At 44.4% G+C, this 20,533-nt stretch overlaps 1 protein-coding gene across 1 annotated transcript in view; it reads right to left on the reverse strand.

The window, feature by feature from the left end:
• The window catches only part of CAMKMT (calmodulin-lysine N-methyltransferase), a 1,527,883-nt gene that overhangs the window by 280,504 nt on the left and 1,226,846 nt on the right, over positions 1-20,533 (reverse strand). Inside the window, exon 7 of the mRNA XM_078649679.1 lies at positions 9,132-9,198. Coding sequence (XP_078505805.1) covers positions 9,132-9,198 — 67 coding nt within the window. The remainder of the gene's footprint in view (positions 1-9,131; positions 9,199-20,533) is intronic.

Consider the following 20,533-nt stretch of genomic DNA (forward strand, 5'->3'; position numbering starts at 1 on the left):
AATGCGAATAGCCTTCTACTAAAATATTACTGGCATGGTTCAGGCACGCAATATAAAAAATGGAAAATACCTACTAATTGCAACTTCTGTGTTTTTAGCATTGTCCTAACCGAAGATACCAAATTAGTTATCTATTATAGGCAGGAGTACATTTAGCTGGAGTTTGGTCAGGAGGCCTGGGGCACTTCAGATGTCAAAGGCCAGCTGTTTAAATTAAAATAAAAAATGAAATGGGCAAGATGATAGAGAGATAAAGCTCCTTGCAAAAGAGGGCATCTCACTTGTAAAGAGCAAATGGCGCCCACACTGCGTACCTAATTTGGTATAACATTAGATTCTCATTTCTATAGCATATGTTCAAAGCTTACCTAGGTCAGATGAAAGCAGAAATATATACTGCTTGGCAGCTTTTCAGAAGCAGTGCAAAATAAAGTGCTTTTTCATTCCTTTTACCAAAGCCACACTTTCACTTGTATTACAACCATTATCTCAAATGGAATTAAAAGGTAATATTGCTGAATTTATAGCAAAGTGACCAGAAACCATCCTCGAAAGGAGTAGGAATGTATGTGATAGGCGAGGAGGCTGGGTGATTTCTTGATTTACACTGTCAAATATAGAAAAGGTGAAGGGAGGAAGTCTTTCAAATACTATAAACCACGGACAATAACTCTGTAGAGCATTCCAAGCATTGTCTTTACCCTACTGTGCCACTCTAGACAGAGGCCTGCTTTAGGAAAATCAGTAATGGCCCGCCTCATTGGAACAGTCATTCTGAACTCGGTTGCTTGTGTTCCCTTCTGGAGGGAGCTTCCCCAGCAGTTCACAATGGACAGTTCCTTTGAGGAACAGGGTAAATACTGACTTCCATAATGTGGGCCTTGTGTAAGGTGGCATGGGGGTGAAAAAAGATGGGTTGGAACAAGGGCCGGTTCAACATTGTGGGCGTTAGGGTCCTGCTTTGTGAGGCATGCTGTATTCAGGTAGGGACTTGAAGCCCACTCTCGGCCCATATTTTTCATTGGCTTGTGTCATTGTCCACTGTAAACTGTGGCTGTTCATTGGTCAATACGCTTAATATGCTTAGTAGTCCCTCCTTAGTACCGCCTTGTCTCATTTTGTAGCATCCCATGGTGACACCCCCTGTTGCATATGTTGTTACTCGGTAGGCTTTAATTATAGCCTCTGAGCACAATTTTCTCAAATAGCTTTGTCCTGCCTGCTGCTGTTTCAGGCAGAATACGTTCTCTCCTAAGGTTTTTTGGGAATTTTTATAGTACGGGCACCAAACGCATTTGTAATGTAATAGGTCTCACATTTACAAGAGTTTAAGCTATTGGCACTGAAAATGACAATGCCTTTTATTTATCTGTTTTAAAAACAACACATAAATAAAAGGCAATGTCATTTAGAATGTCAATAGCTCAAACTCTTGTAAATGCGAGACCGATTGCATTGCAAATGCTTGTTATTATGCCAGTAGTGAAAATATCCTTATTCACTACTGGTAAATTCTGAGTCTCGCTGAAACCCTCAATAGTAAATCTGTAAGATAGTTGGTGCGGGCACATTTAGGTGCCTTTACCTGCCAACAGAGGGATGGTCCAGGGCTAATGAAGTCCCTGGGGTCTGCCACGCCTCAGGGCCTCCCCGTTAGACAAGCACAGGAGTATCACTTGTATATGTAGCCCTGAGTGCTTTACGCTTAAGCCCTGCAGTACCATGGGCTATCGCTCAACCCCTTGTGTGCTTCGCACGTCACAGTGGGCATGTGCTGACGACTTCCGGGGGCCGTCCGAATACCACCCACTCAATAAAACCCCCGCACAGCGCAAAAATTCACGCAGCGCGGAAAGGTTTAATTAGGCTCTCACCTCACGCACTCCCATCTCATCACTGAGTGGGATGGAGTCTGGAGACTTACTGGCCTTCCTCCATAGTGAGATAGAAGAGGAACAAGCATTTACAATGCAATGGTCTCTGAATTATTAAAGGTAGAGCTATTGGCATTGCTCATGACATTTTTTTTTAATATCATAAATAAATGGCATTGTCATTTACATTGCCAATAGCTTAATCTTTAAATAAATGGCATTGTCATTTACAATGCCAATAGCTTATTCGCTCGCAAATGCATGACGTATTGCATTTACACCCACACAGAGCCACACACACAAAGTCACCCACACACACATACAGAGCCACCCACACAGTCACCCTCAGTCATTCACACAGAGCCACCCTCACACAGACAGAGCCACCCACACATAGCCACCTAAAAAAAAAGCTATCCACACAGAGGCACACACACACAGAGCCACACACACACACACACAGCCACACAGTGGCAGCACAATCACATTTTCTAGCGGCCCTGCATATTGTGGGCTTACCAAGACTATAAAGTGGCTTGCAGCCGGTCCACTGCCTAACATTGGGTGGCTTTACTGTTGCTCTGATTTGCTTACTTTTTGATGGCTTTCCTTGCTTAAACCTGTGCATGTTGTGTTTGTCCCTGGAACATAGCCTATTTACCATCTCTTTGATAGGCTGGTTTATGTGCTTCCTTTTCTCACTTTTAGGTAGCTACATTTTTCTTTTTATCACTCCGTAAAAGTGCATCACTCATATGCTTTTCTTCCGCTCCTCTTTCATGCTGCTTTCTTACTGTTTCACCCTCTGTGAGCATTTTCTCGCCCTTGAGTTGTCTCCCACTACCCACTGTGTTGCTTCACCCTCGCTCGCCTTGTTGCTTCACACTTCGCCAACCCGCTCATTAGTTAAATGTTTTTGGGGAAACGGTTCTTTTGCACGACTTTTTTTTATTTACTGATCCATCTTGGAACAGTAGATAAAAACAAAAAAAAGCCTGTGTCCTTTTGTGGGCACACGCATGCTTGGTAAATGTATGCACATGGTTACAAAGTGACATGGTGGGCACTGCATCATCGGGTCTACTTTATTTTTTCTAGCAATGCTGCAAACATCGGGTCTTTTTTTTTACCTATATTGCACTGCCGCCGCAATGCTGTACAGCGCCGCAGGAAAACAATGGCAAATCCAATAGATCTCATAGGTGAAGTATATTGACTTTGCTAATGCTTGTTTCCCGTGATTGGTGCCCTCGATGCAGCAGAGGGGCTGGTGGTTTGCATTGCTAGAAAGTGTTGCCCCGTGAATGTCCCTTAAGGCAAAACACTGGGAGTATCTTCGAAGCAGCTGATTGCCTTGGGCTCTGGGAAGGCATGCCTTCATTACCGCTTCTAAAATCTGGGTGAATTGATCACCAATTTGGACTGGGAAGCAATATATTTGCTCTATTAGACAGGTTGAACTGAGTAACAATGATAGAAAACCAATAGCCTGCAATGGAGGGCTGGGTATGTGAGACTAAAGGTGAAGTTTCAAGTGCATCAGTGGGAGCCTGTTTTAAGGCATAGAACGTGAAGACAGGGGATGCCTGGAATGTAGAATTGGCATGTGAAATTATTCCAAGTCAGGGAGAATACCATGTATTCAGGGCTTGACTTTAATTTGTCAAATTGGGGTATCATGGGACTTGTAGTCTTTGCTACATTTGAAGCAACTGGCTAACACATCTCATAACAAAGAGTTGCATGGCAGCCATGTTGGCATATTCTCCAGAGAAGCCACCCCTATTTAGTGAAAAACAAAAACTAGAGACACAATGCTAAATAACTCCTGGGCCCTGCCAGAAATGCCGTGATTGAGTTTACAGAACGCCACACTGAGGGACATATCATAGCTCCATTCGTTTATTTGACCGTATTATTCAGTGTAACAGTGCAACCTTAACGACTACTGCAATTCATTTCACAAGATACCAATTTAGAGACCTCCAAAATGATATCCCAAAGTGGCAGACATACATTATTTCAAAATGTGCCATTTTACATTCCTGAGGCAACAGTTATACTGGCAACTCGAGATTAACTGAAGTGTTGTTATGACCAAGGTGCGAGGGGATCGCCAAAAAGGCAGAGCAGAAATGTAAACACGACTTTGGCTCAAGTTCTGGGCTGTGAGCAAACATTGAAGCGATTCTGTCAGTCAGGCTCTTTGTAAAGCAGCAAAGGGCGCGTGGATCGGGGCGCAGGTGAAACAAGAAAAACGGCACTCACCGGCTGTTTGGGGAGGCGGCGGCTCCTCTCTGCCACGGGCAGGGCTGCTGGGCTTCTCCGGTCGTCAGCGGCTGGGGACGGGCTTCTTCTCCTTGCCGGGCAGGAGCGCGGGGAGACCTCCCGTCCGCTTCCTGCCTAGCCCACTGTACTTCTGGGTCGCGGCTACGATTTTCGGGTGTCCTGGGCTGCGGCGGTAATGCGGGGCTGATGAGGGGTAGGCTCCCTCTTTAATTTAAATATACAGCGGGGTGAGCACCCGATGGGGGGGATCCCAACGACGGGACTTCTTCCGGCGGTGGTCGGGCAGAAATGGCTGCCTCAAAGCTTCCGAAATTTTTCGGATTGGGGGCGTGTTTGCTGTCCTGAGTGACGGACGACGTCACGAGCTAAAGAACAGCAAAACTTACGCCCCCAAATCCGAAAAAGAAGGGGCTTGTTTGGAGTGACTCCCTTCTCTTCCAATGGCTGGCCTCGGTTTAGGAAGCCAGCCAATGGAAGCAAACGGAGCTGAGAGGCGGGTTTAAACTGTCCTACTCCAAACCATAAGATCTCCGGACCGGAAGCTGCTCTTTGCGCAGCTTATAGGTCCCTCGACCTAAAAAAGAGAAAAAGCAGGAAACTGACACTCGACGCCTTTATACTCCAGCTTTTAGATCACTGCTTCAGTGCCCGAGTAAAAGCTTTGTTCTGGCCCAGTGCAGGCAGTTAAAAGTAAGTCAATAAGCAAAACTCTGGAAAGTGCGTGCCCGTGTATGCAAAGCATGTGTATGTGGGAGTGAGTGTGTTAATGAGAAAGAGTGACAGGGAGTGTGAATGAGAATAAATACCTGTGAGTAAGAATAAGTGAGTGAAAATAAGTGAGATTAATAATGGATTAATTAGACAGTAACACTTTATGAGTGAGTGTGAATGACAGAATGAGTGAGAATGAGTTTAAGGCATTGCAAGTGTGTAATGGAGTGAGAATGTGAGTGAGAATAAAAGTGGGTGAGTCAATGTAAATAAGTCAATGTAAGTGAGCATGAGTGAGCGTGTGTTTGTGTTATGCTTGTAAGTCTGCTCTAGCCTTGGCACACTGATAGTAATTCTAGAATTGTGAAGGCAGCCTTGGCAAAATGTTTACAGACTTGAGGCAATTTTTGACCTCAGTGGCAAGAAGGCAAACTGTGTGCCACTGGCGCATTTTGCCTGAGTGCCATTTATGTGTGGCGCATAAATTGTAATTCTAGGTATAAAGGACACCCAAGTAATAACGCTGAGGCAGGTACGCAGGGAGTAATTTTTGGCTTAAGGGGAATCCATAGCTAAATGTAGGCGGCATACTGGAGGTAATACTGGTGGTCACCCATAGTGGGGAAACATCTGGAAAAACGAGTCCAGAGCCATGAGTTCCGGAAGCACGCAAGCGTAACCACGCTTGCCCGAACAATGACTTTGCTTTAACCACTCATGTGCGTGTTTAAGGCAAAGCCGTTCTAGTGTTCGGGATGGGCGGGGAGAGAGAGGCATCGGAAAGCAGACACGGACAGATAACTGGGATTTCAGGGTAGTTTTCTGGGGGATGGGGGTTTGGAGAAGTTTTCAGGAGTGGGGGTTTGGGGTAGTTTTTAGGGGTGGGAGTTTGGGGTGGTTTTCAGTGGTCAGGGGGGTCGGGTAGTTTTTAAGGGAGGTGGGGGTTCGGGGTAGTTTTCAGGGGTGGAGGGGGTTATGGGTAGATTTTAGGGGTGGGGCTTTGGGGTAGTTTTCAGGGGTGGTGGGGGTTCGGGCTAGTTTTAAGGGATGGTAAGGTTTTGGGGTAGGTTTTAAGGGGTGGTAGGTGTTCTGGGTAGTTTTTAGGTGGTGGGGTTCGTGGTAGTTTTTAGGGCTGGGGGTTCAGGGTAGTTTTTAGGGGAGGTGGGGTTTAGGGTAGATTTTAGGGGAGGTGGGGGTTTGGGGTAGCTTTCAGGGGTGGGGGTTTGGGGTAGCTTTTAGGGGGTGAGGGGTAGTTTTCAGGGGTGGAGGGAGTTATGGGTAGATTTTAGGGGTGGGGCTTCGGGGTAGTTTTCAGGGGTGGTGGGGGTTGGGCTAGTTGTAAGGGATGGTGAGGTTTTGGGGTAGGTTATAAGGGGTGGTAGGTGTTCTGGGTAGTTTTTAGGTGGTGGGGGTTCGTGGTAGTTTTTAGGGCTGGGGGTTCAGGGTAGTTTTATGGGGAGGTGGGGGTTTAGGGTAGATTTTAGGGGAGGTGGGGGTTTGGGGTAGTTTTCAGGGGTGGGGGTTGGGGTTGTTTTTAGGGGTGGGGTTTGGGGAAGTTTTTAGGGGGGTGGGGGTTTGGGGTTGTTTTCAGGGGTGGAGGAGGGTTTGTGGAAGTTTTCAGGGGATTCGGGGAATTTTTTAAGGGGGTATTTTCAGGGTTAAGGGAGGGGGTGGAGTTATGTAGGTAATTTGTAGGGATTAGGGGAGGGCGGGGTTGTATTTAGGGCTGAGGGGGGTGGTAACCTTAGCCATGCATACCTTATTATCATGCATGCCTTTACCACGAAAATTTGTGGTAAAGGCATGCGTGGTAAAGCAATGTGTCATTAAGACGCGGTCGTTATTCAGACCGCGTTCTTTAAGCATGTGGGGTAGAGGAACTCGTTGTTTTGACATACAACTCCCATAGTGTATTGATGCAGTCAATGGCAAAATGATGGCACTGGTGGATTGGATGTTATTCTTAACATATGGGGCACCCTTGGCAAAATGGTAGCCTAAGCACAGTGGAGTTATTTAATGGCACGTGCTGCACATTTGGAAAAAAACAGGGTCAACTCCTGGGGAGCGCTTAGCATTTTTGACTCACTACTTCAATATACAATGAATCCCTTTCATAACCTATGGCTTTGAGCAAATTTGTGTAACAATTATGCTCTAAAATACACGATTGGACCTCTTTTAAGAATGTAAAAAAATTCTTAGGGAGTAGAACCCACTTGGAACTTAGACTAATTACAAGCATTCCTCCCTTCACGTTTTGTGTGTTTGCCCACATTGTCCCAATTCCGATTGTAAATGGAGAACTTCGGCTTCGGGTTCTCCACATCCAGCATCTCTCATAAGTAATATTTTCTCCGCAAATATATGTCAAATAAGAAACAACAAAAAAACGGCACGGCATCAGTTAATAAAAATGAGCTCAGAGTTTTCATCAACGTGGTGTGGTGAAATCATTCAACACGTGCCTTGTCTTTTATCACTGTATTTAAAAGGGTAGTTCAACTTGAGATGTTACAATTAATGTGTTTAAAGGAGAACCAGGCCATTTACTTTCCTAATGGCAGAATGTATTTTGCCCATTTCTCCAAGTCCATTAATAGTTTGCTCAATTCATTAAGTTAGATGCTCGGGTATGTAGCAGTTTAGCCCATTAACCTACCTTGTTCTTTTGGTTCAAATCAAGGCAACCGATCACCACATATTTACCTTTGCACAGTCCAATCAAAAACACTTTTGGAAGAAAAATAAAGTCACAGATTTTTCTATATTGGTATAGCACAGTTGAGAATGTTACCATGGACCCATCATTCTGTTGAAATATTTACAATAACATTTTCAAGGGATGATCACATTTGTCTTATTAAATTTGAACCACACCATCTCTTTCTAGGTAGCACCACTGTAACAACTAGATATAATAATGATAATAAAATATTTAGCATTTCATTATCATACCGTTTGATAACTGTAACGTCATACTTGGCAAAGGGAAATAATAAAATACACAGGTATGAGACTCTAAATGTTAAGTTCTCTGTTCATCTACTAATGTGGAACACGGCTACCACCTCCAGGTGGGACTACTGTAGGTAAAAACTAGGGTTGGGCGGAATTTGTGTAGTCGTGCTACACAAAGCTCCTCGAAACGGCAAAAAATCTCAGCGAGCACGCAAAAGTTCCACAAACACTTCTCTTGTTCCGCCCGTTCGCGATGCTTTTTTCCTGTTCGTGAACCCTGTTTGCGTGCTCGGGGAGAAATATCTTGCGAACACGTATTTTGAAAGCGCGAACAAGCAAAAAAATCTGCGATCTCTGTGGAACGCAAAATTCCGCAAATTCTGCGAGCGGAACGGAATTTACCGCCCAGGCCTAGTAAAAACCTCCTAATATTTCGCAAATATGAAAATGTATGCAGAGCTTGTGTCCTTCTGTGGATCATAAATTTGCATTCACCAGGCCAGGTAGTTTCTACTATTTAACAGCTGAGTGGCTTCTTCTCTCAATACGAAAGGTTGGAGCTCTTCTTTTCCCAATATATGAAAATAGACTTAAAAGTAGAAAATCCTTTGAAAGAATACACTGTACATCATGGCCCTGATTCCTATACGTGTATTGCTAATTACATCTGTGCTTAGTTTTGCATCACTCTTGCAGGACATTACTGACTGCAGAAAGTATGTGGTTCCACTGCCTCAAGATCTGAGGTCAGAGCAGCTCTGGGGAGTCACTGATGCTGTGCATTCAACCGGGTGAAACTAACTTTAGGTCCTTCTAAAAAGGTGGTTTTGCTTTTCATAAGAGCAAGAAGTTATCTGACACAGCATGAGATTTTTCTAAGTGCTCTTTAGCATCAAATGTCAGGAAAAGATTCGGGACTGCTTTACTTCTTTGATTTAGCCAAGTTGCACTTGAAGGCAGATCTTAGACAGTGCCATTCCTCTTACTGCAGTAAAACCTGAAATAAAATGGGTAGCATCGTCTCTTGATTCAGATGAAAATACTGGGACAGCTTTGGAGGGAAGGCAGGGTATATGCAGAATGTCCCCTTCTCTACGTGGTAGATCATATGTGGTTACAAAAACAGAAGGGCCCTATTGCTGATTGCTACTCCTGGGCAATCGAACTGTAATACGGGAGACCAGGAAATCAGCCCAACCTGGGTTCTGATGCAATAAAGAACCTACAAGCAGAAACCATTGTCAACACATATTCAATAAAATACAGACACAAAATTAAGTGAAAATTACATCTTACCTGCTTGACACAGACCCAGCTGTAAAAATACCTTCTTTTTGGTGCCTTTTGATTATGTCATTTACATCTGGGAATCGCTTGTTAAGGAACATGGGCACTGGTGTGAGTAAAAGAACGTTTCTTTAAAAAGAGAAAGGATAACAATGCTTGGACAGTTTCTGCAAAACGACTCTTTGTCATGGGCGACGTCTTGGACATGCTAGTCACACACCAATCTCTCCAGTGACTATCCATAAGTGGCAAAATTCAGTTTTCGGTTGGCTTGAGACTTTCGGCAGCCTCAGCTATCAATCCAGCTGCACAGTCATCGGTCACTGTATTTTGGAACTTGTTGGAAAATAAGCCCCAGTGTTTGGTTGCCTACCTGGTATATATAATGTTACATGTTCTCGTGTAACAAAGAGAAAATCTCACAACCTCATGCAGAATATTCTCAATCGCACAACACATGTCAGAGACCAAAATACTGCAACTAGACCACACCGTTTTAAGTGTTGCTTCAGACACACATAGAAAATGCAAAATATGTAATCTTGTAGGGTAAAGCATGAACTGTGCCAATCCTACCTAAAAGGACAACTTAGGAAAAAGTTTCTCAAAACGTCTAGAACGAAAAATACAACGTGATATATTCACAACACTGATGCGAATTGGTTAGACAGTGATGTGCGGATGTTCTATAAAACACAAACCTAAATACAACGAAAAAAATTTAAAGAAACAAACAGTAAAAATCCCAAAACGCCCAGTCATCCGTTGTTTTAACAAGCGCCAGTGGTTTATACCTAAATGGTCAAGATAGTGCAGTGATTTACTGAAGGTTACAGAAATGAGACTGCATGTCTCTTGAACCTGATGTTTTATGGGTGTGAAATAACATAATCAGCTATATTTTGTCACATCAAGCGCCTGAAACGGAGCCATAATTTCAAGACTCTAAGCAACTAATGTTGATGTTGGTTAGATTGTTCCCTCGGCTCAGACCCAATGAGTAAGTAACAGGTTCAAACCCCCACTAGCGTCACCTCATCTTTTCTCTAAACCTGACAAAAGTCAGAGTAGACAAGCACAATGCTGACAAGGGCAATTTTTAGGTCTCGCCAACAGACAGCTTTCTGCTTTCTGTAGGCAAAAGCCTTTTGTGCCTTACAAAAAACTTGCAGTGGGGTAAGAACCCGCCCAGTGCTTACAATTGTTGGCTTTATATTACCCATTTGCTTGCTTCTTATTCAATGGCTTGCATTTTTTTCTTATAGTGGGTGTCCCTCCCCTGAAGCACAGTGTCTTTACAGTCTTTTTTATTGGTTCACTTGTAACCTTTCACTACTCACATTTAGTAAAGTACTGCTTCTATAAGCACTCTGTCTGAATGTATATGTTTTCATGCACTTGCGTGTATTGCTCTCCCTCCAAATAGCCACCCAGTGTGCTCTGTACTGCTCCCTCCTCCTTACTTGCTCTCTTCCTGGTGAGATGCTTCTTTGTTATACTAGCCCCCCCGCCCCCACCACCACCACCACTTCCACCACGACCACTAGCACCAGGTTATTTCATCCTCCTCTGAGTCTGGATTTAAATTTTACTTTTTCTTCCAACAGTCCACTCCTTGTTGATTTCTTTTGTTGCTGTCTCACTCCTCGTGGTCCTTTAAATTAAATATTTAAATTATTTTGAAGGCCACTTAGCTGCCATTTGCTACATGGCCATTTAGCATTCTAGAAAGGTCTTTCGTACAAGTAAAATTTCATTTTATTTATTTACAGATCCAAGTGGTACCTGCTATCTTTGATCAGGAAATTAAAAATAAAAATTGCAACCATGTAATTCTGTAGATATGCACATGCAAGTGCTCACCTAAAAACAGGCACATACCTTTTATTTTTTCTTTCCTTTTTTTCAGCCAATGCTTCACAGCATCGGCAACAAGCACAGGCCAAGACAAAAGGGCAAAAAAGTAAGACCATTTTGATTTGTCAATGCTTGTTATACAGGGTATCTTGATTGTTGAGGCAATTAAAATTGCAAAAACAGACAAATTCTTTCTGTCGGACCTGGGATTTTGAATCAAAATATGGGGCCCCATTAGGATGGAGGGCGGATCGCCCGCGCCGGCGGTAGTTACCGCCGGCCCGGCAGGGACGATCTGCCGGCCATCCGTGCAGAAATGACCCCCCGCCATATTACAATGGCTGGGGGGTCTGCGGCAGACGGAAAGACCATCTGCCGCTTTTCCACCCGGTTGACATGTCGACTGGGCGAAAAAGGGTTCAATATGGTGACGGCGTCTGAAAGACAGTGCCAGCCACATTAGAATGTGGGATTTGAAATGCCTTTCCGTGGCAGCATTGCCGCCACAGAAAGGCATGCCGAGTCTGCTTGGGGGGCCCGTTGCGGGCCCCAGGGACTCAGGGAGGGTGGGGGTGCACATGGGAGTACCTATGGTACCACCCCACAGTTCCATGCACAGCATGGCAGGCACCGGACAGTGCCTACCATGTTATGCATGGAAGTGCACAACATGCCTTCCTGGCATTGAGTGCACCGCCCGCCACAATGTTAGGAATGCAGGATGCGCCCGCCACTGTGACGGGCGAATCCTAATGGCACCCACGGGACCCCTGCCCTTATGACGGGCGGTCCCTCTTTACGACAAACACCGCCCGCCATCCTGTTCCCCATAGTTTTCAAAAGGCACACAGATATCAGCACCATGGAATCAACCCATAAAGCTAGCTTTACATTTTGACTACTTACCATGTATTGTCAGCAAAGTGATTACGATTCTAGTCATTCCAATGCTGATTGTTTATCAATCAAGTGCCTTGTAAAGCGCAACTAGTCACCCATAAACGTCTGAAGGCACTGGGGGATGAGGTGGGAACTACTGATCTGTCTCAGGCTCTGTGGTTCAGTCGAAGAGCCAGGTTTTGCGGTCCTTTCTGAATTGGGGCAGTGACGGTGATTGCCTTAAGTGAACAGGCAGGTCTTTGCAGCAAGGTAGGAGAAAGATCTTTCCCCTGCCGTGGTCTTGCCAATATGTGGGATGGCGGCCAGGGCAAGTTGGGCGGTGCAGAAGGCTCTGGTGGGTGCATGGAACGCGAGGCGATGGTTGAGGTATGCAGGTCCCGCGTCGTGTAGGGCTTTGTAGGTGTGTGTGAGGAGCTTGCAGGTGATCCTTTGTTGACTGGGAGCCAGTGGAGGTCTCTCAGGTGGCTGGTGATGTGGCTGCAGCGGGGGAATAGATGATTTGTCTGGTGGAGGTGTTCTGGATGCTTTTCAGTTTCTTGTGGAGTTTCTGGGTGATGCGACGTAGAGTGTGTTGCCGTAGTTGAGTCTGCTGCTGATGAGTGGATGGGTGACCATCTTTCTGGACTCGGTGAGGATCCACTTGAAGGTCTTTCGGAGCAGGCATAGTGTGTGAAAGCAGGAGGGTGAGACGGCGTTGATCTGGTGGTTCAAGGTGAGCGAGGAGTCCAAGATGATGCCAAGATTTTGTGTGTGATCTGTGGGGTGATCCAAGATCTGAGGGCCACCAGGAGTCACCCCAGGTGGAGGGGCTGGAGCCCTGGATGAGGACTTTGATCTCCTCTGAGTTTAGCTTGAGGCGGCTGTCCTTCATCCAGGTGGCGACGGCCTTCATCCTGTTGTTGAAGTTGTTCTTGGTGACTTATGTGCTTGAGAGAGCTAGTTGTACATTGGGATAGTGATAATTTACATAGTGAAGTAGTGCTGATTAACTTTATGGCCCTCGTGTTAAACAATAATCATAGTTGCCACTTTGCCACCACACTTTCTCTTTGAAAGAAGACAAAAGTGATCAGCGTCCCAGCGAGGTCGTCTCATGGGGCGCTGAGACTGGTTTGGCCTTGGCCACTCAGACCAGAGCTGCAACAGCTCCATCAGTGGGCTGAGTGCCCTGCTACAGACCTGCAGGTCCCAGGCTTAGATGCCGACACATTATACTTTGCATTTCATCCTTGAAGGTCCATAAAATATGCACTATTCAGATGAGTAAAACAGTATCTGTTATTAAAGTGCCTAGGGACAACTGAGAATGTGGCCTGTAGACCTGTGAATAGTAAGTTCTATTGTAACTGGCCCTTGTGTTATACAAGTAGCAGTGCGTTAACATTATTTTGATGACAATGCAACAGAGAATGAACTGTATTTCAAAACTAGAATGATGGAAAAAATAGTGGATAATAATTTATCTTCACCATAAAGGTGATGAAAGCGTCAAGCCCTGTCCACCAACAGACTGGGTGCAATGTTTGACGACTGCAAAGCAGCTCAGTGTGATTGAAAAATATGAGTGCAAAAATGTGGTAGATATTCACCGATTTTTAAAAACACAGACACTGTAATATCCTTTTTCTTGAAAGAAGACGATTTATAGCACATACCCCACGAAAAACCTAGTGTCAGTTTGCAGTATCTGACTATTAAAAAGGCAATACCATATTTTATAAATCTCACAAGTAAAACACACTAACCCGCCACTGATAATATGTCCCTCTTAGGTTATACAGTTATAGTCTGCATTAATAGTATGGAGAGGTATGGCACACCCAGCCATTTCCCACACCGAAAATTAGCTGAGCTGGTTTTCTAACATTTCATGGCTAGTGCTGTTACAAGAAACTTGAGCCTGGAAAAAACAAATGCACGGCCATGTATACACTTGTTTCATTTGTCATGGAGATTAGCCTGGCTATACAGACTCTATGAGGGGCGGGGGCGGTCATGCACGGGGTTGTGTCTGTAATATCTGATTGTAAGGCTGCTGATAAACACTTTTAGCGTGGCAGAGAATATGCCCACTGTGCACTATTTGATATGGTCATCATACCAAACTGCACCACAGATCATTTGGTGGCTTGCCATGACTGTTATTACGTCACAAAAAGTGGGCGTGGTTATAGAGTAGATGTCCAGTGTCCACTAGTATGCGTTTTTTAGTGGTTTTGGCAACTGACTTCAATTCCTGTATGCATTTATCACCCTGGGCCTTCAATCATACGTATGTGTTTGTAACGTTAGATATGTAAAAGTGATGGCTAGGGGTGTAAAAGAAACACACTAAAACAATAAATTATTGATTTCGACTAAAATATGTTATACAACATAAGGGAAGACACAGCAATAGAGGGTAAGAAGTGTATAGATTACTATTGCTCATAGGCTGTGGGCAGAACTAAAGTGAGAGTGTGCAAAAAGTCGCAACCTCTCATCGCCTTCCCAATTACCAAAGCAGCATTTATAAATTGATTACCACTGAAATAATAATATAATTAAACATCATAAGATCAAGGAAAGCATGTCTGTATTTCGTATAACCTAATGTAATCATCACTGATTTAGAAACTGCTTGTAGGGTAAAGCAAGAAAAATATAATATAGGAAAAAAAAGTGCTTAAAGGGTTATGTCCCAAAGGCATAAACGTGCATGTGTTTCGTAGTGCTATTTTGTAGGAAGCTGAATAGGCCAGCAAGAGGCCCACGTTACAGTAGAGCTATTTTTTACAATCACACGGCTTATAAATTCAGAACAATTATGATTCACCCTCTACACAGCATTCAAAATAGCGAAAGTGTCACTGTCTAATTTTACCTTAAAAAAATAAAGCTCAAAAAGAGATATGACTACACCTGTCTCTGGTTGAAGGGTGAGCAATACCTCTGCAGCAAGTGCACCCTCGCAAATGGGACCCAGAATGAAACCCACATGACCAAAAGACTCCATTTAACCCGGTCTTGAAAGTAGCCCAGGCTAATTCCTCATGAAGTATATGTTTTCGGCCGCAAATGTACAGACCTTTTATCAGAAACTGTTAAACCCGACATCCTTGGCGTGATATTACCCAAATCTTCTGCCTTTACCACTCCTGTTTGCTGAATTGTTTTGTTGGCTTTAGGACTATGTGCACGTTACCACAGCTAACCAGTGCTAAAGTGCTTGTTTACTCTCCCTAAAACAGGACAAAATTGGCCTACAACAACTTGGCACATTTAATTTACTTGTCGGTACCTAGTAAATGGTACTACCTGTACCCAGGGCCTGTAAATTAAATGCTATTAGTGGTCAGCAGTACTCCTTGTGCCACCCACTGAAGTAGCTCCTTAAAACCTGCCTCAGGCCTGCCACTGCAGACTGGGGGTGCAGCTTTAAACTGCCATTTTGACCTTGCCAAATATAAAAAAATTCCAGGCCTAAACATTCCCTTTTAATACTTATAGGCCACCCCTAAGTTAGGCCCTAAAAGCTCATTGGGCAGGGTGCACTCCGTTTAAAAAGTGCAACTGAGAATGACTGGCTGTTGTGGTTTCTGCACTGCTTCAAGACAACGGCACAAATGGGGATTAATTAGGTGTGGACAGGATGGGCTATCCGGACAGCCTTGGTCATCCTGACAGGATGGCTAGGGAAAGCTATACCTTGTCTCACTTACACTTCAAAGGGTTTTCCCTACAACATGCACTTCAAAGGGTTTTCCCTACGATACACAGAAAGGAACTTGACACAAACCCTGCCCTAAGCAAACACAAGGAGATGATGTCAAATCAATCTTGCCCTGCCATTTGTCTCCCCAGACAGTTTGGAGCATGGACCAGGGGTGGGAACGTGTACTGGGGATAGGTAAGGGAGTCCACTCACACAAAGGATGGCATCAGGTATATAGGACCTTCAGAGCCGCTCATCGGAACGCTCCTGGATCTGTGGACGATTCAGAAGATGGACTGTCCTGCTGCCAGAGCACTGTCCTGCTGCTTTAAAGACTATCTTGCTGCCCGAAAAAGGAAGACTAGAGCGGATTGCCTTAATTCCAGGCTACCTATAGTGACTCCAAGGGTCAGTTGACTGATGTGATTGGCCTTCTGTGTGAGCTACAGGGATTCAACAAGCTTCAGAGGCCTCAATTCAACTACCCAGCTGCAAATGGACCTGCCTTGACCTGCGTGAGCACCTGCTGCTTACCTTTGCTGGAGTGAGGCCTGATCCCTCAAAGGAGCGCCCAGGTCCTTGACCTTTAGCTGGCATCAGGGGTAGCTCTTCCAAGAAGAAAAGATGAAAATTCTGAAGTTTCAGCTTCTCACGATTGCTAACAGACCGGTTCCTGCCACAACTCTGCCGCCTGCGATGACCGCCAATGTGATGAACACGAGTGGCTCTTTGTCCTTTTAGGCGCTATTTCCACCAAAAACTTTAAAATCTAAAATCCCCAGTCTTACTGATGGGATTTTGTCATTCTGGTATAATTTTATTTATTGAACCATGTGGTTCCAGTGAGCCACTGGGACCATCCCTGAGAGAACTCGCCCTTTCTCCTCGTAGAAAGGATTTCCCACAAAGTTCATAAATTGTTCAACATAAATTTATTCATGATTATTCTTCAAATCAAATTGAATTTTCGTTTTTGGTCATTTCATTCGTACATCAATATGGCATCATTGTCTGATTATCATATCCAATGCATTTCGGGCTTTACAGTAGCCCTTCATCAGGGAATAACATAGATGCCTGATGTGTTTCGTGCGGTGTTTACGCGCTGATTTGCGTGTTGGATGCGCTTAATTCGCTTCCGTTGGTTCGTTTGCTCGAAAAACGCCACTCGGCGAATTAAGCGCATCCAACACGCAAATCAGCGCGTAAACACCGCACGAAACACATCAGGCATCTATGTTATTCCCTGATGAAGGGCTACTGTAAAGCCCGAAATGCATTGGATATGATAATCAGACAATGATGCCATATTGATGTACTAATGAAATGACCAAAAACGAAAATTCAATTTGATTTGAAGAATAATCATGAATAAATTTATGTTGAACAATTTATGAACTTTGTGGGAAATCCTTTCTACGAGGAGAAAGGGCGAGTTCTCTCAGGGATGGTCCCAGTGGCTCACTGGAACCACATGGTTCAATGTTATTACAAGGCGTATTTGGGGTGAAGACGCCACCTGAGTCGAACCGATCAAAAAATTAATTAACAAGAGAACATATCAGCTGTGCATCCATCCAACCAGACCTACGATAATTTTATTTATTAACATTTACTCTGTTTTTCTAAATTGGTTTGGGATTTTTCTTGTGTTTTCAATTTATTACTCTTTGTATTCTGCATAAAATACTTTACACACTGCTCTAAGTTAAGGCTGACTACTTTTGTGTCAAGGTACGTGAAAGTTAAGAACATGTTAGTTTAGTGATTTTTGTGATTCACCCTAACAATGATTGTGGTTGTTGCCTGAGCGGGGCATTCACCCCCCTCCCCCCCCCCAAAAAAAAAACAATAGCCCAATTTCTTACAGAAAACAATTTTCCTCTACTTGTGATAAAAGATCGATAACCGTACCCCAGATTCCCAGAACTTTGTTTACTGAGGAAAGCGTTCTGGAATTAAGCATTTTCAGGATAAAGGGTGTATGAAAAACCCTATGACTTCTCTTCAAGTTGAAAGTTGCCCCATTAGTTTTCACAAATCTATGCAGGTTAATCTCATGTATTGCATCCTACTCAATTTAGAATTAAAATCCATCCTAGACATATGGGTTAGCTCTTTCCAGGGAAGATTGAAATAATGCTATTGAAACACTTCTCAGACACAATTTATAAATTAACAAGATTAATTTCGAACGCCAGGGAGTTTATAAAGTCAACAATATTTAGAGACAGACTTATTCAGCCCAGCTGGGTACAGGGAGAAAAGCCCCGTTGTTAGCATTATCATATTGTTACACTGGAAATGACAGACCGCCGATCATATAGAATCAGAAACAATGACAGTTAGAGCACCATCCAGCCTGCTGATATCAGGCATGTAGCTATCAATATTGCAGTAGGTGAAGTGGCACCAGGGTAGAGGGGTACAAGGGGCCCTATGGGCCCCAATTAGGGCTGCTATTAAATTACCAAACTGTGGTTTGGGGGCCCATTTGCTTGTATAAGGTCTCATGGAACCTTTGTCACTCTACTGGTTGAAATAAAGCATGGCTATGAATTAGGTCAATCCACAAAGTACTAAACACTTCTAAAAGAACTAAAAGGCATAGTATAATCTGTAATGTTCCTACCTCGGCTTCTTGTTGTTTATCATGAATCTGCGGCGAGAGAGCTCCCATATCCAGGTGCACTCCCAAAGAATGGTGATAACCACTCTGACCGAACCTGTCGACCATATAAAATGCAGAGGATAGGTCCATAAAACCCAGTGTGTGGCCCCCTTTGTAAGAGTGAAATACTTACTAATCATCCATTTTTGGACACGTTGTAGGACATTGCAAATTGTGTTAGTCTTTGCAAAATAACACAGCGTACCTAAAAGCGGCCTCCCTTTCAACTAAGTCAAGAACGGAGGTAGGGTGACAACAGCATGGTCAGCATGAGCCCACTTCTTGAAGTTCAGAATAATTATGGTGAAGTACGTAAGTACTGGAAAGACGAACATACAATAGATAGTAATTAAATCCTGACCATGTATTAATGCAAGAGTTCCTGGTTGGGCTTTTCAAGGTCGAGGTGTACGCCATCTGGGATAGAATCTTTACTCTAAGGACTTCTGGTTTGTGTGAGTTAATATGAGAATGAATTCCAAACCAAATCTGTCAATGGACAGGAGAGGGCTAGCCAATAGAGTAGTCTAGCCAAACCCATCCTAGCCTCACATGGCATCAAATGAGTGTAGGAAGTTGGCTCTGTATATACTATACCAAGTAAGGCATAGTGTGCACAGAGTCCAGTGGATCCCCAAAGGCTTACACAGGTTAACGCAGATAATACCTTACTCTCTATTTGTGGTAGTGTGGGCGAGCAGTAAGGCTTTATCAGATGGTAGTGTTAACCATTTATTGTAGACACTCAGGCAAGAAATTATTTCACACAGTCAAAGACTGACCTCTGACCAATTGTTTTAAATAAAAATATTTCTTAGTTGTATTTTATTTTTAGAACATGGTGCAGGTAAGAAAAATAGTACTTTTCAAGAATTATACAGTTGAATGCAATTGAATGCAGTTGGCTTTGGTAAAGGGGGGATTACCATACTGCTACAACCTTTTCCCTCTTGAGGCGGAAGCCGGGAGGTCTCCCTTCTATTCTTTACACTTTTAGCTGTGTATTTTAACTTGCGTGTTATTTCATTTTAACTTGTGTAAAATTGGCTTGTGCTGCACGCTTGATCTAAGAAGCGTTTTGGTGCATGCAAAAGACTTCCTAGCGCTCTTAGGCGCCTCGTTTGCTCCCCTCACCTTGCCTGGGTATTCAGACCGACCTCGGCCGAGTATTGACGCCGAGGGCTGGGATCTGATTTTGGCCGCCATCTTGGGGGTAGGACTCGCCGCCCTCGCGCTCTAGTAGCGCTATAAAAGGGGAATTTGCTCCTCCACTCAGGGATTACCAAACTGCTACAACCTTTTCCCTCTTGAGGCGGAAGCCGGGAGGTCTCCCTTCTATTCTTTACACTTTTAGCTGTGTATTTTAACTTGCGTGTTATTTCATTTTAACTTGTGTAAAATTGGCTTGTGCTGCACGCTTGATCTAAGAAGCGTTTTGGTGCATGCAAAAGACTTCCTAGCGCTCTTAGGCGCCTCGTTTGCTCCCCTCACCTTGCCTGGGTATTCAGACCGCCCTCGGCCGAGTATTGACGCCGAGGGCTGGGATCTGATTTTGGCCGCCATCTTGGGGGTAGGACTCGCCGCCCTCGCGCTCTAGTAGCACTATAAAATGCTCACCTCTTCCTCCGCGTATGCGGACGCGTAATGCGGATGCGCCTGACCTGCGCCTGAGTCGCGCCAGAGTCTGCCCGTCTGCGCCTCAACACTAGATCCATGCACAGACACGCTCAGGAGATCTTTGATCTCCTGACTATTGATAAACCTGCCTGTCTGATGCTTACTGAGACATGGCTCAATGAGTCCTCTCATCCTGACATTGCTGCAGCTATCCCTCCTGAGTATAACATCCTTAGACGAGACAGAGATAAGGGTAGAGGGGGAGGAGTGGCCCTCGTTGTGAAAAAAACTATCGCGTGTTCGGCCATTCACACGGAATCTATCACGGGCACCGAATCCCTGGCCTTCTCCCTAGCCCTGTCTCCCCAACAATCTGTAAAGGGGCTCCTAGTATACAGACCTCCGGGGCCTGCAGGGTCCTTTTTTGAGGAACTCCAACAAGTCATGTCTATTCTAGTGCTGAGAACGGAGAGGTGCGTGCTAGCCGGGGACTTTAACTTCCATATGGAAGATAGTCATGATCCGGATACTATTAGGATGCTAGATATTACATCCTCTTTGGGCCTGTTCCCCTATCTTTCTGGCCCGACCCACGACAAGGGTCATACTTTAGACCAGGTCTTTTCTACCTTTCCGGTTGAGGTGACTGCAGTGCTGCCGGTTCTATGGTCT

This window comes from Lissotriton helveticus, chromosome 6 (assembly GCF_964261635.1).
Source record: "Lissotriton helveticus chromosome 6, aLisHel1.1, whole genome shotgun sequence".
In the NCBI taxonomy this organism is placed as follows: domain Eukaryota; kingdom Metazoa; phylum Chordata; class Amphibia; order Caudata; family Salamandridae; genus Lissotriton; species Lissotriton helveticus.